Below are 24,535 nucleotides of genomic sequence, written 5' to 3'. Positions count from 1 at the left end.
TACCTGCCCTCTTGGAGCTGCTCATGTCTTTCTCCCAGTCCTCACAAACCTTCCCTGAGCAGGAAACGTTTTGCTCTCCCTCTGTAGGACTTGGGGGGCACCTTCCCAGCTGTAAGGGGTTTCTGGATTTGTGCCTGGGCAGGGGGAGGTGGCAGAGGCAGAGGGTCTGTGTCACCATGTGCTGTGTTTAACACGCGCTCTTACCCACTCTGCCATCAGGGCCAGCAGCTCCTGCCATGGCTTTCCAAGCTCCCCTGGGTGCTGGTACTGTCTGGTGGCCACACATTCCCTCTGGTCTCCAAGGGCCAGCTCTTTCCTGCCACGTTGCTGAGGCTGTTGGGGTGCTGAAGCCAGTGGCCCTGTGGGCAGCAGATCTGCTTTGGGATGGGGTCACTGCCCATGTGGAGATACCTGCATGTCAGACAGCCAGGGCCAGGAGATGGCCTTGGCTCTTGGAACAGGTCAGCTGGCCATGGGTTTCTGACCACGGATGAGTGGGGAACACCACAGGCTGCAGGAGCTGTGGCCCTGTGGCCCTTCCAGGCAGTCCAGAGGCAGTTGGGGTGGAACCTGATTCCACCATCTCCCCAGGGCACACAATTCCCATTTTGTTGTCTTATGCCAAAAAGAAGTCGTCTGCCTATTGCATGGGAAGAGCTCTCAGGCATAGTCTGAGGGTAACTGAAAGCAGCTTTGCTTCTGAGAGTGACAGACAGGCACAGGAGACTGATGCTGTGCCTGCTCCTCTCTGGTGTTCTGTGTGTTGTTCCTGGGCTTCAGGCACTGTCTGGTTTTGAAAGCTGCTGCTCACTAACAAACAGGAGGATCAGACTCAGGGCCTGTCTGATTTTACTTTTTGTACAGAAACTCCTTCAATTTCTGTCTGTGATTAAACTTCTAAACAATGTACTAAGATCCTTGTATAGGCTTTGCATCTGTTTCCTGTTGAAATAACAGCCAGGGGTAAAATTGGGGTAAAATATGAATGCTTTGGTGTCAGATGCTTGAGATGTGCAGCCAGGGTTGATTTTCAGATGCAGCAGCCCTGGTCTTTGTGGTTTGATTCCCTGGCTTTAGTGTGGTGCAGTTCCTGAAGGGCTACTGGTGGGGGAACATAAATAACCATTATTAGTACAATGGCTTGCAGCTGGGCTTTGAGAGCTGCTTTCTCACTGAGAGAGAGATGGCCTGCTGGGACTGGGGGTATATATTTGAGTAAAAATACTCTTCTCTCTTCTAGGCATGTTGTTGTGAAGACTTCTCCCAACCACAAGTACATTTTCACACTGAGAACCCATTCCTCAGTTGTTCCTGGCAGCATTGCCTTCAGCTTGCCCCAGGTACTGTATGGTTTGAGTCCCTGTTTGGTACAGAATTAAATTCTCTTTTGAGATCAGGAGTGAAGATAATTTCTAATTGGAGGGAGATGTCTGCATAAATGTATGCTGCAAATATGATTTCTGACAGCAGAGGTTTAAGGAGACCTTTCCAGTAACAGAAACAAACTTGCTTGTATTACCTTGGTCTATTTTTAGTGCATGATGGGATAAAGACACTGGAAAATGTGTGATTTAACCTTTTAAAAACCCACCAAACTATTTCAAAAAGAAAAGCCCAAGCAGTGTCAGCTATTCCTTGTGTGTATTTTTATTGTTCCCTGATGTCCCTGGACTTTAAGGGGTTTTCTTTGCTGTGTTGCTCTCTTAAAGGGCTGCCTGCAGTGGTACTGGCTGTATTCAGTCAGGATTAGTTTTCTAGATGGAAAGTACAATGTGATAAAAAAATAATTTAACTTGTGTTCTCTTTCTTAATTCAGTCAAGTCATCTCACGTTAAATGGTGGTTAGAATAAATAATTAATACAATTAACTTCTAAATAGAGAAATAAATCTTTGAGCCTTTACCTGGCTTGCACAGGGAGTCAGTCACATCATGTAAACCTGCAACAATCATGGTCACTGACTGAATGCTTTTCTGTTTTCCTGCTAGCAACTGCTCTAGAAGCCAAGACTCAATGCTGTGAACACAAGATATTTTTTTCTTTAACATATGACTTGGCATAGGCCCCAGAATGCTTCTTGCTTTCTGACATGTTCAAATGCTGATTTGTCTGGATGAGTGAGTGAAGGGGGTGTGATGATAACCATGTGTCTGACTGTGGCTTCTTATGCCTGGGCTGAAAAGCAGTTATCAGGAGGAGATGTCTGTATCAGAGGTTAAAGTAGGTGCAGTCATGGTCTAGGGCTGATTTTTGTAGATTCCAGTAGTTGTAGAGCTGGGAGAGCTCCTCTGCCAGGGACTGAGGTGTGTTGCTTGCCTCTTAAAGGTGTCTATGGAAACAGGGGTTACAGCTGCTGGTAGGCAAATGTTTTATTTGAAATTATTGCAGCTGTGGATAATTCTCAGTGTTACAATGAACCAGTATTACACACAATATTTTTTTATCTTTAAGGATTTTACCTTAGGTATTCACAGAATGTCATGTAGTGGACAAAGGCTGCAAGAAAACCTGTTTCTTCTGCATTCATTTTGCACATAAAGTTCTCAACTTAGCCTAAAGACCAAAAATCATGGAAAATAATGTATACTGCTAAGCCTAAAAGATGAAGCACTGTGCAGTGATGACAAACTTCTTAGCAGAAGACACCCAAATGAACATAGTAATTGAGCTGTATCTCTTGGCACAGAGAAGATCCAAACTAATCTTTCTAGAAGAATTTGAACAGCTTTCCTTCCTGACCTGAAATTTGGTGATAGGCTTAACCTGGTGGGTTTGCAGGAGCCCCAGTGTCAAAGGGAGGGGGAGAATTCCTCCTGGCCTTGCAGGTAAACAGTGGAAGTTGATAAGTGTGAGATTAAATATGGAAGCATAATTTATTTTCACCTTCTTGGGAATACCAGTAAGTACGTGCAGGGGTTGCTGCTCTGGACTCTGATTTCTGGCTCTGATCTCTGCTGTGCCAAGGGAATCCTTTCCTTGAGCTTGAACTGTGAAGATATTGGAGAGGGCATCCAGGGAGAAATCTTTGTATTTGAAAAAAGGTCATTGAATTCCTTCTCCCAGACTTGTGCCTTCCAAATAAAAAGCCAAATGTAAATGACCATAAAGCAGAACACTTCAGAAGTGGTCTGAGCAGAGCCCTGTGCAATGACACTTTGATAGTTCTGTGATTCATGCCTCTCCATGGTGCAGATATTGGGAGAGACTCTGAATACTGCCTAGCCTGAGCTGTGGGCTGTAAATACACACTGGCCAAGCCAGAGCCATTGCAGAAATATCACTATTGCAATTACTGAGCCAGAACTCCTGGCATGGTAAAGGTCATGGATTTTCTTTGTCACATCAGTATTGAGCCATTTCCCCACCTCCCTGCAGTTCTGTGCTGCACAAATCGTTTTAAAGGAAATTGAAGGGACCTTAAGGACTTGAACAGTTTCTTTCTTACCTAGTTCTCTGAACGAGTTTTTTTTTTTAGGTAATATTATATATTAAAGAACATTACAACAGTTTCCTGCAACTAGTATGTACATGGAAGCTTTTAAAATGATGATGGGGTGTGTAGCAGCCTTTCCTGCCTCTTGCACTCCCTGTTGTGTGATCTGCATCTGAGCTCTGTTAAAAACTGAGCAGAATGGGAAATAGCCCTATCCAGTACCCTAATTTCTGCCTCTGAAACAGTGGGGTGGCCAATAGCATGACAGAGCATGCTCCTGAGGTCAGAAAATAGAATTATTAATAAAAATGATTCCATGTGTTTGACTTGTTCCCTTATAATTTGGGGGTCTGTAAGGTCCCATTCTGCCCTTTTTTGCTGCTGCTTTATGTTCTCCAGGGGTATTCTGCTTTTCTGAGCAAGGATGCTGACTTTGAGTGGGCATTTGTTCTCCTGAAGAACAGGCTTTGTGAGGGTTTTGTCTTGTTTTTTACAGAGAAAATGGGCTGGACTCTCCATCGGACAGGAGATAGATGGTAAGTCAGTCAGCATGATGGGTGTTTGTCAAACCTCTGTCCATACCAGAATGAACTGGAAAATTTCAGATCTTCAGCCCTTCTTCAGGTATTGTGAGGCCCTCATTAGTGGAAAGGAGTTGCAGGCTTTCTGTCTCTTCATGTTTGCAAAACCTGGAGGGGTATTTTGACTTTTATTTTCAGACGTCTGCCCCTGTATCAGTCCAGCTCTGGATGGGACAGCAGTGTCTGCATGCAGGTGTGAACATTTTACATGTCCTGGAGGCTTTGGAGGACACTTACCAGCTAACAGTAAACAGCTGTTGTTGTTGAGGATATTCTTGGCATTTAAATTTGAGGATTGAGAGTGGGGAAGTTTTAATGCTAAGTGCTGCTGAAAGCCAGCAGTGTGCTCTGGAGAGCTGGAGTGCTGAGCTTTGTGAGCAGACTGATATTTCCACCAATAAGTGACTAGAATATTCTTCAGTATGATGAGGGGACAGGGATGCCATGTCATGTTTCTGCAAATTGAAGATTTGTATTCCAACTTCAAGTCTTAACAGAGCCTGATGAGCCTTTGCCAATGTTCAAACAGGAGACTGATTTGTGTCTCTCAGCTTGCATGCTCTGTATTTCATTTATTTGTGCTGTCTGTCACCATTGCCTCTGGTTTATAAACAACGGGCATCACTGTCAGTGTAGGGGCTGTATTCCTTCTGGAGTACTGACCACAGAGCTGACTGCAGCTTGTTATAGGAAGGTCTTCATGTTCTTCAAGGTAGTGGATCTCATCTGTTCTTCTGACCATCAGGAATTTCCCACATGCTCCTGGCTCAGCCTTTCCTGGGAGAAGGTTGCTGTGATGGAGTCTGCTGTGATGGTTGGTTGGTCCCTGAGGTGGAGCAAACTGTTTGGCCACTGTTTTGCCATCTGAGGCATTTAGGAATTCTCCTGGTTTGTGGGCATCCTGTGCCAGCAAAGTGAGAACTCAGCTGTGGTGAGAGGTGCAGTTAGGGCAGCTCACTCCTTGGCTGGTGTTGCAGCTCCTTGGGTCTCAGCACGTCCATGGGTCAGGAATCAAGTGAGAAGTTTGATGTCCTTGTGGACAAGCTGGAGTGGGTCTGGTGTCTCTCTACAAAACTGGATGCCTCATGGCTCTTGCCTGGAAGCCATTTCTATTTGTTACTTGGTTTTGTTGTGGTTCATTTTTTAAACTGAAGAATAACCTATAATGAGGAGGGGAGAGCCATAAATTGATGTTTCTCACATAATGTTTGTTGCTGATCAGTACCAGCTGGCTTGCAGAGAAATGCTTTTTAGTACTGAAGTGATTTGGGGAAAGAAACAATAATATTCAGCATGATTAGATGAGAGAAGAGTGGATTTGTGGTTGTGCTTGTACCAGACCTTGCTATGAACTCAGCAGCTACATGGGAGCATGTGTAAGGGAAATATTGCAGTGGTTTTACGCAGTGACTAAATGTCATCTGACTCCCTGCTGAGCTGAGGGGATTTGTAAAGGGATTCTATGGGTGGGGAGAGGTATTCACAAACCCAGTGATTTACCAGGGCTCTTTTTTTGCTTTGTTCTCCTGATAATGTGAAAACTCTGTTTGAAATGTCAGTGTTAAATGCAGTCCACTGCTTAGTGGCACAGTGAAGCCAGATCCCTCTGAGCCCCCTGTGTTACTGTAAAGGTTTTTTTTTGTGAGTTTGCCTTCGTGGAAAGGCTGACTGGATTCAGATGTCCTGCCCTCAGAGAGCTTCAGCTTCAGCTCCCATGGTGTGGCCCCAGGAGGTCCCTGCTCCCCTCCCAGCCTGGGGATGTACCCTGCACCCCAGGGACCAGAGCTCTTCTCCTCCCAACCATCCATCCCTGTGTTCAGACCCTGACATGTTCAGTTCTGTGCTGTGACCAGGGGCTGGAATTCCTTCTGGAAGCTTTTGTTTGACAAAGCCCTGAGACAGGCAAAGGAAAAGTAAGGAATAAACCTGGCCTGAAGTGACCATTGAGGTAAGAAGGACCAAAGTCCTTCCTTAGCTGGGACTTACAGAACTCTGCTGCCATGTCCCTTTCTGAAAGAACAGGTCAGCCTAGTGGAATCACCTCCATCCAGGCTGTGGTTTGGTGTTTCTTCATCCCTGTTCCCAGGAAGGTCTTTCTGGGACTGCTGATTTCTAGGGAGGACATCAACCACGTGGTGATGACCACGTTTTGTAGCACCCTCAGCCAGAGGCTCTGTTCTAACTGGAGTGAATCAGGCAGCACACTGGGCGCTGGTTTTGACATCACAGCTTCCCAGGAGTCTGCAGGTTTATTCTGGATCCATTTTTCTGCCAGGGGCCTTGATAGGAAATAGTGAGTTGTGCATGAAGTACATACAGAGAGAAATAAGAGTCTCTCTCAGAACCATTACACAATTTGATTAAGTGCTGGTTCTGAAGAGAGGAACATGTGTTGCCAAACTTACAGTGTGGTTAATATATTGTGGGGAGACCTTGCTGTTCTGCAGTGTGCTGTTTCTTAATTTTTATTTTGTCTTTTCACAGTTTCCTTGTACACTTTTGACAAGGCCAAGCAGTGCATTGGCACCATGACAATCGAGATTGATTTTCTGCAGAAGAAGAACATTGACTCCAACCCCTATGACACAGACAAGATGGCAGCAGAGTTCATCCAGCAGTTCAACAGCCAGGCCTTCTCTATAGGCCAGCAGGTCTGGGGCTTCTTTTGTGTTTTAAAGCTAAAATATTCTTAAGCAACATGCCCGTGTTTGTACTGCAGGATGCCTGGGTGCTCCCTGTGCTGCAAGGGAGAGCTAAGAGGCAGAAATTGTTTATTGTGTCAATGGTTTCTTTATGAACAGTTGAACCATTGTGACTTTCACTGAGTGGTTTAAGATCTGTCTTTTCCTTATCTAAAGACATCTTCTCTCTTTGTGAGGAAAGTCCCAAGGCTGGGGGGAGCTGGGTTGTGGCCTGGTTGGATAGATCATGGCAGCTCCTGGAATCTTCTGAGAAATAACTTTTGCTTTCCTTCTACAGAAGATCAAAGTGACCACTGGATTTAAGTAATTCTCAGAAGCACCTTTTGAGTGCTGTGTTATTTTATTGTAACATTTATTGCTATTCGATGGGCTTCAGTAGAAAAATGAGTTCTGGGCCCCTCACAACAAGAAGGACACTGAGGGGCTGAACATGTCCAGAGGAGAGGTACAGAGCTGGTGAGGGGCCTGGAGAACAAGGGACAGGAGGAGAGGCTGAGGGATTTGGGCATGTTCAGTTTGGAGAAGAGGAAGGGAGTTGTGAAGAGGCAAGCTGCTTTCCTGTGGGATGGACTCCTTGTGATCATTCTCTCTCACTACTGTAGCATTAGTTTTGAAGTATCTGCCAAGCTGAAATAGGAAAGATCAAAAAGGTTTGAGCTAAATCATTCCTCTTGTCTAAAACCAATGTCTAAAGTGAGATGAAAAGGTCAGGAGATGATATATAATGTTTAGCTGGGGAGAAAAGGATGGGAAAGAGAAGCTTTTCCTGGAAGGAGATTTTTTCCTTTACAGTAAAGGATACAAGTACAAAGAATATGTTGGGTGGCAAACTTAGTCCTCATGGCTTTTTCTCTTCAGATAGTAGCCTCATCAAAATCCTTTTTTAGCTTTTTAATGAGTTAAAATCCTCTTCTGTTTTGTCATTCCTCAGCTTGTCTTCAGCTTTAATGACAAACTTTTTGGCCTGATGGTAAAGGACATGGAAGCAATGGACCCCAGCATTCTCAAAGGAGAGTCTGGAGCAAACAAAAAGCAGAAGGTGGGGTCAGAGGAGTGTATGTTCATTCCCCAGGGAGAGTCAAGTTCTGATCAGATCTTGTTCCAGGGGGGGAGTTGGGTTACTTGCATTTGTAGAAGCTGTACACTTGTTTCATGTGGCTTTTGCTGCTGCTTTTGCCTCAGAACAGATAAGGAGCACTGTTTTCCCTTTGATGCAGTGTCCTCTGCTTGTGGCATTAGGAGCTGAGAGTTACACCTGCTGAAGTGCTCAGCTTCATCCTTTTTTCATCCTTTGTCTCTTCCAAATATATCTAATTTTGATTTTTCCTTCTGTAGAAAGGACATGATTTTATATTTTTCTTTGCTTGCTAGATCCTGTTGAAATAAAATAGTTGATTTTGAAATAAACAAATAATTTTTTTACAAGAATTTGTTTATTGTTTATACAGCACAATAATTTGTTTAACAATAAAAGCCAGATTATTGTACTTCATGAGCTCCTGCATTCCATGTTGTTAGCTTTAGAGGAGCTTGTTGATATTTCACATTTTTCCCAATTGTTTTTGTAGTGGGGCTTTTGCTGCTGTTTCTTGCCCTCTGAGATGTGCTTGAAGATACATGAGGACCAATCTGAAGTTGAGTCTAATAGTTGAATGTAATTATTTGTTTCCTCCCTTTTTGCAGATTGAGGTGGGTTTGATTCTTGGAAACAGTCAAGTTGCCTTTGAAAAAGCTGAGAACTCCTCTCTCAATCTGATTGGTAAGTGTCACTGTGTCTGAAGAGAGAAATCATGCTTGAAGTTTGCTGCTTTTCCAAGACTTGAGTGTGTCAGTTTTTCTGGTTACTTCAGTTGACCTAATCCATGGAAAACTGCATCTCAAAATGCCTCCCAGATACCTGGTTAGCTCTGCAATGACTGGGTTTGATCCCCTAAGAACCTGGCATACAACAGAAAACATAGAATCCCAGAATGATTGGGGTGGGAAGGGCCCCCCAAAGGTCCCCCAGTCCCAGCCCTGCAGTATCAGGGACACCCTCACCCAGCTCAGGGTGCTCAGAGCCTCCTCAAGCCTCACCTTGAGCATCTCCAGGGATGAAGCCCCAACCCCCTTCCTGGGCAGCCTGTGCCATTGTCCCACTGCCCTCCTGGGACACAACTTGTTCCTCACATCCTCTTCTCTAAATTAAACCCCCCCTCATCCCTTCACTCCAGGCCCTTGCACACAGTCCCTCTCCAAAAAGAGTTTGTAAATGCTCAGGACTCTCTTGAAAACCACTGAGAAGGCACCATCCCTGCTTCTGCACAGGGGCTCTGTAGAAGTCCTTTTCCTCCCTGCAGGGAGCTCCACATCTGACTGAGTTGCCAGAGCAGTTCTGGGGGCTGGGTCCTGTGTCTGAAATACAGAGAGCCAGGAGGAGGAAAGGGAAGGGATTCTGGCCATAGCAAATTGTGTTGGATAAGCAGAGGAGTAGAGATGAGCACTCTGGTCTCCTGGGCCTAGGTTAGAAAGGGGCTGTGGAACTGTAGCTTCAGTAAAGTCTGCAGCTAGTTGAAATATTGTAATTCTTTAAACATCAGAGAGTGGTATTTTCATAAACCTCTAGAATCCAGTTTAATTATCATGGCAGGGAAATAGGAAATTGAGAACTCATTTGAATGTGCAGCCAAAATTTCAAGGTGAGTGCAAAACTTCTGAAAATCCCATCTCTAATGAGACATCTCCTTGAAGGAGACAGGACAGCTTCTGGAGAGCACTTCAGTTTGCTTGACTTCTGAAAGCCCTGCTCTTCAGGAAGCACAGTGGGTTCCTGCTCTGGGTTTGTATTAACTCTTTGCACAGCAAGATTATTAACAAAGCTATGGATTATGAATCAGGGAACAATTGCTGTGTCCTTTACACATTGATTTAGAGAGGAGCTGGTGTAGGGCTGGGACAGAATCTGGTGTGTTCCCAGAGAGCCACCAGGTTGAGTGGTGGGGACCTGGGTGGCAGGGTGGGCACTGAGAGCCCCTTCCCTGCAGCACAGAGCCATATCCCCTTCAGCTGCCTGCTCCTTATCAGCACTGCCAAGTGCAGGACACAGAGCAAGCCTGGAGCTGAAATTCCTCCCTTGCTGGTTATGTGGCTCTGGGCTTTTCTTGGTGTGATTCAAGCCCAGTACTTGAACACTTTTTTTTTTTTTTTTTTAGTTTTCCTTTCACATTTTGTTCCCTCTTCCTGGAGTCTATGAGCTAAGAAAACTCATGCTGCTGCAGTTTCACAGATAAGAGGTGGCAGTGATGGCTGCTGTGAGGGGGGTTCAGGGAACCTGGCCAGCTCAGCTCAGGGTTAACTCTGACTGTTTCTGCAGCAGCCTTCAAAGCACATCACTGCTTGACTGTGAACACTCAGGACTTTGAGTATTTGGCACAGAAAGCAAGCAGATGAGGGTAAGGGCCACTTGGGAAAGTAGAATTGCCCTCATTTGTCACTGCAGGAGCCTGTGCAGAGGCTGAGCTTTGTGCTGCCCTGGAGTGTCACCTTCCCTGACATGTGAGGGTGACTTCACCTTGTGTAGTCACTGCAGAACTGGGGGGATGTGAGGCTGTGATGTGCCCACACACCCTGTGTCCTCTGTGGATGTGAAAGTACAGCCACGCATCTGTACTGAAAATCCCCCAGCATAGGTCTGTGGGCTGAGCTGTAGATGACTGTAATTAAGGATATTAACAAGGAGGGAGGTTTTAAGAGCACTGAATGAAGTTTCATGGACAGTTGGTTTGTACCTGTCATTAACTGGTCACAGCCCATTTAGTTTTTGCTGTGTTTGGATAGGACAGCTTGAGGTGAGTATTAACATAATCCAATTTATTGCATCAGAGCAAGCAGTGATATTTTGCTTGCTTAATATTCAAAGCCATCTTGTGACCTGTGATCTTCTGCTGGCACACAGAGGTGCAGAGAGTGGTCCTGGGGGAGAGCTGGATGTTGGAAATAGGAATCCTTCCCAGTGCTTCAGCCTCATTGCCTGCAGACAAGACAAAAGAGTTGCTTATGCCTCAATTTACTTCTGTCAAATTGGTGCTTTATTTAATCTCCTCATTGATCTGAGGCAGAGCTACTTAATGTGCTGTGTTAGTCTCTGGAGTGTTGTAGAGCTGTGAATAATTAAATTCTGAGAGAGGAGATAAAAGTGTCACAGAGCAATGCCTTCAGTAAAAGGCCTTTATTTTTTTTCGATAGACAAGAATTGAAATCATGAAAATAATTGGAAAAAAAAGCCAATTCTGTTTTTTCCACTTAACATAAAATCCTGTGGTATAAGCCCAGTGGATGATGTGATGATGTTTTAATTCAATCTGTAGGAATTTGATTGTGATCAGCTGCAGCCAGAAGAGGGGGGTGTAGGCCAAGCTCTGCAGGGTGAGGAGCATCCCTGGCTCAGCTCTGCTCCTCAGCTCTGCTGGAGCTCTGGGACAGGGTTGCTGCCCTGCATGCTGCTGTGTTCCACCCTGTGTTACACTCATCTTCTTCTTTCTTTAGTTTGATGCCCTTAGAATTGAAGTGTTGGTTCCAGCTGTGTTTAGACCAAGATTTGTTGCCCTCTAATTCAACTCACACATTTATTTAGTGTATTTACTGGACGTGTAGATATTAACTCATTAGCTGACTCACCTTGACACAGCTCTAGAGGAGGAGATGGAGCAAATCAGCAAAATCCACAGCTGCAGTTTGCCAGGACTGGCTTTGGAGGGGAGATTGTGGTCCCCAGGGCCAATCCTGTGAAACACTGGGTGTATCTAAGAAAAGAAGAAGACATCTGATTTCTGCATGAATTAAGGATCATCTTCAGTCTTTGCTTTCTCCCTGGGTTTTTAGATTACTGCTGGTTTCTCTGTTAGCTGAGCACTGTGATGTTGCTGAAAACCATTTGGAAGCATTGATCTGACTGATAGTGTCTGTGATTGTTTATAAATCCCCTCAAGTAAACTTCAGGTGAGACTGTATGGATTTCACAGCATCTCAGCAGTATTCTTGTAGGAGTGTTTGTGCTACCTCCTGAATGCCCTGAGCACTTCAAAGTTTCTCTGAAGAGGGAGTAAGGAGCTCTGTAAGACTAAAACTTGTGTGGTTTGTTAAAAAAGGAGGAGGGTGGTTACACCAATGCATGGAGGCTACAGAGCCTGAACTTAGGGGATCTGGCTGGATTTGAAGTAGCTCTAGAAGAGGCTGTGGAACAAACAGATGAAATGGTTGTGGTGTTTGCCAAGGCTGCCTTTTGTTCTCCGAGCTGACCTCATGGTTATTTTGTGTAACCTTGCCTAAAATTGCTCTGGTGTCTGAGGACTGGAAGGTGGCAAGTGTGCTCTGTTTTGAAAAGGGTTCCAGAGAGGGTCCTGAGAGCAACAGATCTTTGGAACCTGAAACCTGTTTAGAAAAAAATCAACAGAAACTGTAATAAAGAACCAAATGGAGAGAGGTGATGTGCTGGGAAGGATCAGTCTGTCTTCTGCAAGGGCAGTCCTGCTTGGGGATCCCACTGGAGTCCATTACAGGGATCAAAAAGTGTGGGGATGAGGGCTGACACGGTCTGCTTGTTGTTCACAGCTCTTCCAGCAAAGTTCCTTGTTAAAATTTCTTCAAAAAGAACCTAAACAGATCTGTAAGAAACAAGGTCCTTGTAGGAGTCAGTGAGTGATGAAAGGGTGGAAGGAAATAACCAGTGGAGTTCAGCATGAATCTCTGCTGGGGCCTTTGCTTTTCATTACAATTATTGAATAACTGGAAAAAAGACTGAGTAATGAGGTGACAAAGCTTGCACTTACAGAGCTCAGTGACTAAGAAATAAAATGGCAAGGAAATTTGACATAAATAAATGTAAAGTAATGTGTGGGAGGAGAACTCTTTTATCTTTGGTCAAAAAATGCTGTGTTGGACCCAGAGCCCAGGTATGGTAGTTTTGAGGAAATGTTGGCTCTGAGCTCAGTAGCAGCCTGAGCCATGTTAAGAACTGTTAAGTGAGATTGTTAAGAATCTTCACATGTTATTAATAAAGGAATACAAGCATTATTTTGTCACCTCTATTTAAGATGCAAACAAACCACATTGCATGCAGTCCAGGTCTGGCTCCCTGTCAGAGGTTTCAGTAGCAACAGAGAAGACTGAGATGGGAAGAAGGGTGCTGAAGGGTGGAGCAGCTGCTGCAGGAGCAAGGAAGAACTCATGAGGATTGCTCTAGGACAAGCCTGGTGTCCTCCTAGGTAGCCTGAAAGAGGGTGGATACTGATAATATTTACTGTCTCTCCAGGTCTGGGACTTGGAGGATGTGCAGTGGAGCTGGCAGGAGCTGGCTCAGCCAGAGGAAGGGTGGGCAGCTGGGTGCTGTGGGGTGCTGTGGGTACAAAGCTGATGTGGGCCCAAGGGGACACAGAGAAATCTACTGGGGGTTCTTAAATATGTAGGAGAAACACCTGGCTTGAGAAATCCTTGAGCAAAATGGTTGGAAGGCTGGGAAAATAGGCTGGTACCCTTCTCATCGTGCTCCCTCCTGGCTGAGGTTAGGAACCCAGTGTCCAGTTATCTACACAGGGACCTGACCTGGTGCTTGTGCCTCTAATTCCTGTCATTCTGCTGGACTGCAAGTTTGAAACTTTCACTTCTTTTGCAGGTAAAGCAAAGACCAAGGAGAACCGCCAGTCAATCATCAACCCAGACTGGAACTTCGAGAAAATGGGCATTGGGGGCCTTGACAAAGAATTCTCAGATATTTTCCGCCGAGCTTTTGCTTCTCGAGTGTTCCCACCTGAAATCGTGGAGCAAATGGGTGAGTAGGACCTGGAGCTCCCCAGTGTCCCTTGGATTCCTGTTACTTGTCCAGGGAGGAGGGGGAAAGGAACAACGTGAATACCCAGCACTGTCTGAAGAAATGAGATAGAGGATTTAACTGAATACTTTTTTGTTGGACCTCAAATGCTCCCAGTTCTTTTGAGAGCTCCATATATTCATAGCAGGAATGCTCCTGGTGCAGACTTTCTGGCAGTAGGCTGTCTGTATACATCAAAGGGATTTTTTTCTTAATGATCCTGCCTTATATATTAAACGTCTCTTGTCCTGACAGTTGTACTATAAACCTGTGTCCTTCTCACAGTGTTAGCCCAATAAATAGAATGTCTTGTGTGAGCTGTGCTTGAAATGCTGGAGAGGATGCACAGGCTGTGGCATGTCTTGGAGTTTGTGAAATAAAAGCACAGATTTTAAATATAACTTTTTTTGGGGGCTGGAGGGAGGAAAGACAGTCCCATTAACTTTGTAAACATGTGCTGGCAGGCAGAGAAATGGTACTGGTTTTAATTTTTAGTAAGCATTATGCAGCTGCAGATATCTTATTTTGTCACATAAAGTGGCTGGGGATGTTATAGCTGCTCCTTGTTCTCTGAATGTAATCTCTGTGGGTTTATATTTAAACTTGGAATTCATAGCTGTATAATTTCTGTGTATGTTTATACTTCTGGATCCACCTTCCCTCTTCCCACAAATGAAACAATCAAGATTTTGATTACAAAACAGATTTTCATCAGCAGATCCATCCTGTTTGTGTGTGGCTGTGTAAAGTGTGGCCGTTTCCAGGGCTTGTGGGATTAATGTCAAAGTAAACTTCCCTGTGAGGTGTGTTAGGTCTTTTCTTAGTGATCTGAGCACTTAGGGAGAAACAGTGAAGAAACCCTGACAGCAAAATCCAATTAGTGAAGGATTCTCTCTCTCCTGCCTTTTTGCTTCGTATCGATCTGGTAGCCAAGGCCTTTGGGGCTGATCTTGGGTCTCTTGGTTTTTGTGGCTGTGAGCAACTCATAACTTCTCTGCCTCTGCTTGAGAATATCAGATGCTTAAATTAGTTCAATATTTGCCTCTCTGCAGAGAGAGGAAATGAGAGAAATAGTGTTATAGAAAGAAAAGCTTTTACCTAGACACTGTTGTGTCCAGTTCAGAGGAGCTGCTGGCAGCTGGACCAGCATCCCTCGCTTGAAATCCCAGAATGACTTGGGTGGGAAGGGCCCCCCAAAGGTCCCAGTCCTGCAGTATCAGGGACACCCTCACCCAGATCAGGGTGCTCAGAGCCTCCTCAAGCCTCACCTTGAACATCTCCAGGGATGAGGCCCCAACCCCCTCCCTGGGCAGCCTGTGCCATTGTCCCACTGCCCTCCTGGGACACAACTCGTTCCTGACATCCAATCCAAATCTGCTCTTCTCTAATTTAAAACCATCTCCCCTGTCCCATCACTCCAGGCCCTTGCACACAGTCCCTCTCAGACTTTCTGGAGCCCCTTCAGCCACTGGAAGGTCACTCTTGGGTCTCCCTGGAGTCTTCTCCAGGCTGAACAACCAAAATATTTGTGCCCTTTGAAGCAAACTGTCATGTATATTCATGGCTGCAGAGCAGAGTCCTTGGCTGTGACCATGGGTGAAGGTAGAAGATGCAGACTCTAGGAATTCTCATCAGAGCCATGGGACTGTGATGAGAACTATGTCAGTGGATGAGAGGTAATTAGAGTTTGTTTTCATTTTGCTGTCACTTCACCTCTTCACCCTCCCTGGCTGCTGCAGTCTGGCAGCACATTCAGCAGCCATGTGTCAGACTACAACTGCATTCCCTTGGCATTATCATCAGCTGGATTAACCTGACAGCTTGGCACTCTCTGGTCATGATCTGCATCAGCTGCCATGGAGAGGATCCACATCTCCATCGGGTACCTCTGGAGAGGGTCAGGAACCTTGCTGGCTGCAGGGTGAGGTTGGGGTGCTGCTCAGAGGGTTCCTCTCATTAATTGGTGTTGCTCAATACAGGAAGAAAAAGATTCTCTGCAGGACCAGTGGTGTTTTGATTACCCTGGGCAATGAATTAAAGGTGTGCCATATTATTTATATAAATACATATACACTTACTTGTGCGTGTTTACACACATACTACACAAAGAAACATTTTTCTGGTAAGAAGTGAGACTCCAAGCAGAGCTCTCCAGCTCCCTGATTAACCCTAGGGCTAAAGAGCTTATCTGATATTTGAAAAAACAAAACTTTCTGACATTCATTTTCTTTGCCTTAGTTATAACTTGCTCTTAACTGTATTTCAGATCTGAAATGTCAGTGTGACAGCTGTTCACCTTTGTAGATAATTTATTGGGAAATGAAAATAAAGCATTTGTTTGCTATCTGGTACTCTAGTGCTCACCCATTGCTAGTTTTTGCCCCGTGCTCACAGGCTGCAACTTCCATGCCAAATGCAATAAATTTTTCTGTCCTGTAACTACACAGAGGCTGCACAGAGCCTCCAGAAATGGCTTGCAGTTTGTGTGTAGTTTATCTCACTTCCAAAGCATGTTCTGGGTTTGGAGCATCTAAATCAAAGTTCTCCAAGTGTGGAAATACGATTCTGATAGTACAGTGTTTGGTTTACCTTAGAAAAGAAACCTTAGATCAACTTCAGCTGCTCACTGAACCTTGCCATAGCTCCCTGCTCCCTGCAAAGGGGAAATGGGCACTTTGGGCACTTTGGGACCTTCATCAACTAGCTGTTTGCTTTTAAGTTGCTTGCAGTTTCCCAGTCATTTACTGGAGATGCTTTAGCACCATGAACACTGCCTGAGGTCTTCTACCTCATCCCTGCCTCTCAGCAGCCCTTTGCCTGTGCAGTGGATGCAGATCCTCCCCTGGATGAGGTTTGAGGAAGATGCAAAGGGTCATTCCTGCTCAGAGCCTCCTATCCTCCCAGAGACAGTTCTGAGGACAGAACTTTGCCCTTGCAGGGCAGTGGTGGAGGGGAGGTCTCAGTCCCTCTCTGAAGGACAGAGACTATGGACTGTTCCTAGGGCCCCTCCTTTTCCAGCCTGGATCTCTGAGCCATCCAGCTCCTAGTAAAGCTGTGCAGGCTGGGGTTGGGTAACCTTGGTTGCAGCTCAGAGCATCTTCTTGCTGAATCTAGAGCTTCTTTTATTTGATAAATTGTATATTTCTGTAAACTGTTCCTGCAGATAGGACTTTCTTCACAGCCATGTTAAAATGCTGTTTTCTACCAAGACTTTAAATTCAGGTCACTCAATGGCTTGTGCCATTTCATTACCACTGCTGAACACTGACACTGCTTCCCCCCTCCAGCAGATCTTTAGCCCTCAGACTGAAGTTTCTGATATCTGGTAAATTCTCATATCTGTAAATTCCAACCCAACTGAAAAACATTTCTCAGGCCTGAAAAGAAAATGCTGGTACTGAACTCTTGTTTTCCTTTTTCAAAAATACTCTGGTGTCTCCATGCATTGAAGGACAATCTTGACTTTCAGCAGGGAAGTGTTTTCTGTGACTTCTGTGGCACCTTAGTTGTTGTAGAAGCTGCTGAAAATGCAGATTCCATGTGCACGTGTCATTGCTGCTGTTTCATAACAGGTACAGAAGGGTTTGCTGTTACAGATCACATTCCTTTTGAGACATTGAAATGGAACCAAAATTCCCTCTCCTCTCCTGGTGCCCTCAGTGAGTAGGTTAAATCAGATTTTTCCAAGGTGATTTCTGTTTCCTAATACCCATCTTAACTTGTGCTCTGCCCTCTTGGATCAATAATTGGTTTCAGTGCTCTGTATTTTTGCTGCATATTCTCTGTATTTTCACTATATAAAAGTGAAGTATTAACAAAGCACAAGAGGAACACTCATCTTAGCAGATACTTAGATATTATTTTCCTTCTTGAATTCTGCCTGTGAAGTGAAGGTTTGTCTTTTAAGGTGTCTTAAAAATTAATACATAAATGTTCTTGAAGTACTCAGGTACTGTAAGAGAAGAATAATAATGGAAAGGATCTTATCCAGCCTATTCTTTAAATAGGATAAGTTTAATGAGAAATCAATGTCAGACATGTCCAATCTGTAATTGAGGTGACAGAAATGCCAGAACCTCTCAAGGCAGCAGCTCACTGCTTACAGCATCTCCACTGGCAGAAGTTTTAAAGTGTTTATTCTCCGTCCTGCAGCAGTTCCATTGTGGATTGTTTATTTCTGTTATGGTTTTGGAGGAGGCTTTTACATACTTACCTGTTCATGTTTCCCTCTGGTTGTTGTTGTTTCTCTTCCCTTGGTTCTTCCTCACTGCTTAGAAGTCTGACAAGCCAAACAGGCCATGGTAGCCCAGGTGGTAATCCAGACAGGTCAGTGGGCAGGTTCTGGCTGTGCCTCTGTCTCTGTGCCTCCTCATAATCCTCAACATGATGAATTTTATTTTATTTTTTTTGCAACGGGTGGTTAATTATTCCTACACCAACCTGGAAACCTGTGCATCAAATTGCAATATTTTAAAATGCATTTAAGTTTTATTTTTTTTAACACATTCAAGAGCTGTGTTCTGTTCCATCTGCCAGGCTATTAATAAAGGCACCCTGTACCAGCAGATCCAGCATGGAACCTTCCTCATGCTAGAAAGTTTGTGGGGTTTTTCCATCGACTTCTGGTCTACCTTTACCTTAATTCAGCCTGTGTTTTTCCTGCGTGCTTATGAAGTTGTATAAGACCTATTTATATCTTTGTGAAAGCCTGTATCTCCCTCTATTGCTTTATTTGTTTTCTCAAACCCTCTCTGTGTGCTCTCTTACCCTTTCCTAGAGGGATGTTGTCTCAGGCTGATGTAATCAATTAATCAATTCCTTTTTGCTATTTCTTGTATCCTCGTTTTCTTCTACCTACTGAAAAAAATACTGTACCAGAATCTTCCACAAATAAAGTCAGTGATAGGTTTGTAGCACAGGATCAGAAAAGGGATCTCTTGAGGTTTAGCCCAGCCCTGTGGCTCCCTTCCTCTTCCCTTTGTAACTTGGTGGGTACTTTGAGTTTCCCCAGTGTCTCTCCCATCCTCTCCAAGTTCTCATTGACTCTGAGATGGTTTCACCCCCTCTGAGTGCTCTTGGGTGAAGTTCATGTTCAGGTAATCTGCAGATCTCTGCTACTCCTGTGGTGGTCCTTGTTCTTTCCTTGCTCCTTTTTCCTATTCCTGCCCCTTTGTTATTAATATCAGCTTCCATGTAACATGTGAAGTCCTCATTTCTGGAAAACTGGAACTTGGTATTTTCTGTTGTCAGCTTTTCTTCTTCAGTGGAGTAGTGGATCAGTGCTGGCTTTTCTCCTGGCTCTCCTCCTAATGTGATCATAAAATGAAGTTCTCTCCTCACTTTGAAGCACAAGGTTGCCTGTGGCTGGTGAGCCTGAATCTGATCCCTTAATTCTTCCTTCACATATCTAAAATGATCCAGGTGGACTTTCTTTGGAAAAGACAGCTAAGGAGTCTTTGAGATCTGTCTTTTCCCTCACCTGCCTAGAACCATAGAGACTGACTTCAGAGCATCCCTGATATTTTGGAGACTTGAAGGAACTGAAGAAGCTAAAAATGTGAAGTTTTACGTGGCCACAGACTCAATGGAGGAGAGTCAGAGCTCTCTGAAGTTCAGTGTGTCAGGAATGACTGCAGAGAGGAAACTTCAAAGGAATCTGAAGACTGAATTGCAGTTGGGGTCTGGATGCACCCAGGAGTTCTGTGCAAGCCACCCCCCATGTCACTGTGAGCCCACCCTCACTTCTCTCTGAAAGACCATTGCAAGCAGGAGCAGTTCCTGAGGACTCTGGGACCAGTCAGGGACAGTAACTTGACCACAGCAAGTTCTGTCTGAAGATGAGGGTGGCAAAGACTGGAACAGAGGCTGCTCAGAGAGGTGCTGGAGCCTCTGTCTCTGCAGACATTCAGAACCTGCCTGGGTGCCTCCTGCTCTGGGGGACCCTGCCCTGCAAGGGGGGCTGCACTGGAGGGTCTTCAAAGGTCCCTTCCAGCCTCAAATCTTCTGTGGTTCTGCAGAAGGACTTCCCAAGAGTGAGTGACTCAGCAATAAAACAACAAATGAGACCTCATGGTGATCAGTGGAAAAATGTTCATGAAAATCACAGTTTGTAAAATGCTGGCTGTGCTGATGTGTCACTCCATCACAATTTTAGGACTGCAGTAGATCTCCAAAAATAATTGCTCCAAGGCTCAGAAGGGGTCAGCAAATTCCTACACTAATCTGATAGTTATAAATAAGAATTTAAAGAACCACAAAATAGAACATAATTATGCCACAGTGTAAATCTGTGGTTTGTTCACATACTGAATTGCTGATGCAGCCATGACCTTCATCAGAAAGGATGAAGTGAAAATGCAAAAACTTTGGAGAAAAACGTTCTTATTTTCAGTACAGAATATGGAACCATGAGGTGAAGGTTACGATGGCAGGCTTGGAATGAGGAGCAGGGGCTTTCCACCCAAGGTGCTGTGTGGAGCTCTGCACTTCTGTGCTGGGGGCTGCAGACACCCAGGGGATTTGCTCTTCTTTGTATGGATGCAGTTGTGGTGTGAGTTACCAGGCACCATCCTCACTCCAGTTGTGGTGTGAGTTATCAGGCACCATCCCTGCTCTTGGCAATCCCAGTTTTTCTCCAGCTGGAAGCCTAGTCCTTGGGACATCCTAGTGTTCTAGTGATGCTTGTTTACTCTGCAGTGCTCTGCAGGTACATGTTCCAGAAGGCATTTACAAATTACACCATGTTGACTTGCTAAGTAGACAGAAATGATCCAGCTTTGTCCCAGAAAGCAGAAAATGCTGCTGAGACTTATGGCCATGAACATCCAGGTGGGATATGATTGTAAACATCAGCTGCTGGGTTCAGCAATCCACCCAGCAGCTCTGCATAATCTCTGTCTCAAATGAGCTCCAGTTCTGTAGCTCCTCTGTTAGGAGGCAGAGGCATTTACTCTCTTTCTGCTGCAGTGATGGCTTCTGAAGATCAGTTTGTTTTGTATATACTCTTATCAAAATCCCTTTTCCTGAGAGTCCTGATTGTGTTTGTGCAGCCAAAGGCATTCCCTTGGAAGCTTTTCTAAAGCTGATTTATTTTTATTTTTATCACATTCCATCAGAAATTGATAAATGTCCTGCCCTTGCTGTAAATCTCCTTCTTGCCTCCTTATGTGTGCATGAAACTTCTCACAGCCAAATCAGATTTGAGGAGAAAAGCTGTTTTCAGAGATCTAGGGAGAACTTGTCTCCTCTCTGCAGTGGAAGCCATTTAATAGGTCAAAGCCCCTGGCTATTGAGGGTCCCCCTCAAACACAAATGTCTGTTTCAGGTGTGGCCCTTTCCCTGTCTCAGCTCAAACAAGTGACCTCAGTTGTGCTGCTTGTTGGGAAGACATAAATCCTGCAGGAAGATGAACTGGAGGAGTGATGAGGGCTGGAATGATGCTGGGCTTGCAGGAGGAGAGGAGAGGAGAGGAGGGGGGAAATTCCACCCAGCTTTATTTTGGGGAAATTTTGTCTGTGTGGCAGGTGAAGTCTGGGAACCCTGATCTCCCTCTAACCTGCCTGCAGATGAATGTGCAGAGATAAACATCTCTCCTGATGTGCTCAGGGTCGCTGCTTTACCATCACAGATTCCCCATAGCTGCATCTCAATGATACAATCACACCAGAATGCTTTGATTTTAATGAAAAGGGGAATTACACTCCCAAGTAGAAAATCCCTATTGCTCTAAAACATTTCTTTTGATCTTTCAAAAAAAAGTGAATAGTGAGAGTTGAGCAAATAAACTTCATCTTCTCTTTGGGTAGGTGACATTGTGATTCAAACCAGTGTTTGATTTCTCTTGGTAACACTAATAAATTTCTCATTATTTCTGGTTTTTAGGATTTTACCCTAGTATTTTGTGTAGAATATTTCTCCTGTTAGTGTATTTTAGTTGCTGTTAACATACCCTTCAGCCTCTAACTGTATGTCATTAAATTGCATAATTAAGTATCACGTTACAGGAGTGACCTTTGATTTGGAGTCCTCATGGTGAGCTTAACGAGTTGGAGATGTCTGCACTGCTAATAATTTGTGTTTATAAGTTTCTCATAATAGTATTGACATTTGGGCTGCGTTGCTGAAATCAGCAAAGGGGAGATAAATTTAATCAAAATTCCTGTGTGGTGCACAGGATCCCAGTGTGATCTGAGAGGTAACATTTGCAGTTTGTCATCACCTGCCTATTTTAATAAAGTCCTGTGTCTGTTTAAAGCTTTAATTTTAGCCAGGTGAAGGTAGCTACAGAGGGAAACCTCTGCTGGTGGAGCTTGTGGCAGTTTGATTTCAGGAGGAACTAATTGGAATGTTCTTCCACCTGACCAGACTCAGCTCTCAGGTTGCCCATTCAGTGGCCACCGAGTCCTGCAGCAGGTGGTCACTTATGTCCTTGGTGTGGGGACACATCTCCAGGTTCTGGGCTGCCCAGTGCTGTGGGCTTGGCTGGGGCTGCTTTGGCAGTGGTGGTGGTGTTTGGGATGCTGTGTGCCCCAGGGCTGGGGTTTCTGCAGTTACTGATGGCAGAGAAGGGCTGAGGGCTTTGGCAAGCAGCTGAAGCAGTGGGCTAGCACTGACATGGCCTCTCTCTTCAGTCTTCCTGCAGCAGCTTCTCTCCTTTCAGCAATTAGTATATTTTAAAAAAATTATTTTTTATTTATTTATTGTTAACTGGTAGAAAAGGACCTGGGGGTCTTGGTCAACAGGAGCTGAACAGGAGCCAGAGTGTGCCCAGGTGGCCACCAGCATCCTGGCTGTGTCAGCACTGGTGTGGCCAGCAGGAGCAGGGCAGGGATCATCCCCTGTGCTGGGCACTGCTGAGGCTGCACCTCCAATCCTGGGGTCAGTTTTGGGTCAGAAAAGGGACACTGAAGGGCTGGAGTGTGTCCAGAGAAGGGAAAGAGAGGTGGGGAAGGGTCTGGAGCAGAAGTCTGCCCAGGAGCAGCTGAGGGCCCTGGGGGTGTTGATCCTGGAGCAGAGGAGGCTGAGGGGAGACCTTCTGGCTCTCTGCAACCCCCTGAGAGGAGGTTGGAGCCAGGGGGGGTCGGGCTCTGCTCCCAAGGAACAAGGGATGGGACAAGAGGAACTTTTGGCACAACTCCAGTTGTGCCAGGGAGGTTTAGGTTGGAGCTTGGGGACACTTTCTCCCTGGAAAGGGTTGTCAGGGCCTGGCCCAGGCTGCCCAGGGCAGGGCTGGAGTCCCCATCATCCCTGGAGGGGTTTCAGACCCTGGGGATGTGGGGATGAGGGACATGGGGCAGGGGTGGCCTTGGCAGGGATGGGGGAAGGCTTGGACTCCAGGATCCTAAAGGGCTTCTCCAACCAGGAGGATTCCATGATTCTGTAAGAGGTGATACTTTCTCATGATAAGTCACCTTGAATGGGAAGAAGAGGAAAATCCCAGGATGGTTTTTAACCACGTTTGTCCAAACTCTCATTTGCCCCCTGTCCTCCAGCTGCTACCTGGGCAGTTTGTCTTTTGCTTTCCATGTGCTCCCACTGCTGGAGAGGAGACTCCAGGTGCAGGGAGCCCTTTGCTGTGTTCCTGTATGTGTGGGGCAATATTTAGCCTTTTCAAGAAGTTCAGTTTTCTTTGGGCTGTAGAAGAGGAGCTCCCAGTGGCTGTTCCTTGGTTGTACATTGTAAGGGAGAGACTGAACTGCACAGCTAGAAAAAAAATAGGACTCTGTAGGTGTGCTTCTTTTTGGAAGATGTAGTAGAAAAAAATGATCCTCTGGGGTACAGTTTTCCTGCTTCTTAGGGCTGTGTCTGTGTATCTGTGCCCTGACTTGCTGGTGGCCTTGTGACAGCCTCTGGCTTGGGCAGATGGAGCTCCTGAGCTGCAGGGTGCTGGGGATTTCCCTTCAGAGCATCACTCATCACTGAGATCCTGCTTTGTGCTGCTCAGCTACAGAGCTGATCGTGTTCCTCCCCAGAACACATTAACAATGCCTTTCCTGACAGTGATTTGACAGGAATGGCTTTTAATTTATCTTTGCCTCATGCGTTCCTGGGTGAAATTTGTCTTTCCTGACAGTATATTGTTTATGTTTTACTCCTAGATGCTTGGAAGTTGACAAATGAATTCTTCTCAGCTAGGATCTTTTGATTTTTGTAGTAATTTTTTTTATCTGCAGAGAAAAGGCCCAGAAAAACCTTTCAGCTTGATTGCTGTGCTTATAGAATGCAGCATTACTGCTCCCTGGGGTTTTGGTGGGGATCTCCTCATAGCCATGTTCTCCTGAAGCTCCATTTCTGTGTGTGACCAACCTCAGAGAGAGAGCAAGCAGGGCATGCAGACAATGGAAATGATTTTGTATTGAGCAGCTGTTTAAACGAAATTAATTCTTTATTGCTATAATGTTCAGCAGTAAATGAAATCACAGTTGAGTGCTGGTGAGTTAATAAAGGAGAAAAGGACTTTGTTTTCAAGGCAGAACTTTGCTGTGAGGTCTGTGTAGCCAGGAGGTCAACTCACCATTGGCTGGGGACAGGTGAATCCAGCAGGGAACTCATTCCACCTGGGTGACAAATAACTCCATTTCCCCAAACTTGTCAAACTGTGATGATGGTAGAAACTGAACTCATGTCCTCCGAGTCTGAGCTTTTTGCCACCAGTTTGCTATTTTTTTTTGTTTTAATGTGAATCTTAAGCACTGCTGGACTCATGTTGGGTGGATTGTATCCTTAGGAAAGTCAAACTGCAGGAATGTAGGATAAAAAGAATGTTTTACGGGTCTTATCTACAGCATGGAACAGTTTCCACCCATTCAGGTGCTGCTTTTTCCTTCAAACAAGCAACTTGCCTAGGTTTTAGAGAAACTTTATTGAAACAAAACACAGAGTTTTCAGAATCTTCAAATAGGGATCTACTGATCTTGTGACACATACAGATCTTGTGTGACATAGATCTCTGTGACATACAAATCTGGTGTGACAT

The 24,535-nt window shown here is 45.1% G+C and overlaps 1 protein-coding gene across 3 annotated transcripts in view; it reads left to right on the top strand.

The window, feature by feature from the left end:
* Nucleotides 1–24,535, top strand: part of NSF (N-ethylmaleimide sensitive factor, vesicle fusing ATPase) — a 76,028-nt gene that overhangs the window by 17,305 nt on the left and 34,188 nt on the right. For 2 of the 3 annotated variants that reach the window (XM_071728528.1, XM_071728530.1), the window contains exons 3-8: nucleotides 1,241–1,340; nucleotides 3,930–3,969; nucleotides 6,499–6,665; nucleotides 7,648–7,755; nucleotides 8,400–8,475; nucleotides 13,366–13,521. In XM_071728528.1, coding sequence (XP_071584629.1) covers nucleotides 1,241–1,340; nucleotides 3,930–3,969; nucleotides 6,499–6,665; nucleotides 7,648–7,755; nucleotides 8,400–8,475; nucleotides 13,366–13,521 — 647 coding nt within the window. Of the gene's footprint in view, nucleotides 1–615; nucleotides 678–1,240; nucleotides 1,341–3,929; nucleotides 3,970–6,498; nucleotides 6,666–7,647; nucleotides 7,756–8,399; nucleotides 8,476–13,365; nucleotides 13,522–24,535 lie in introns of those variants that run through there. The other variant, XM_071728531.1, reaches the window with a different exon arrangement.

The sequence above is a fragment of the Heliangelus exortis genome, chromosome 29 (genome assembly GCF_036169615.1).
Source record: "Heliangelus exortis chromosome 29, bHelExo1.hap1, whole genome shotgun sequence".
Lineage (NCBI taxonomy): Eukaryota > Metazoa > Chordata > Aves > Apodiformes > Trochilidae > Heliangelus > Heliangelus exortis.
Note: the sequence above shows the minus strand (reverse complement) of the source record. Positions and strands in the feature narration are given on the sequence as shown.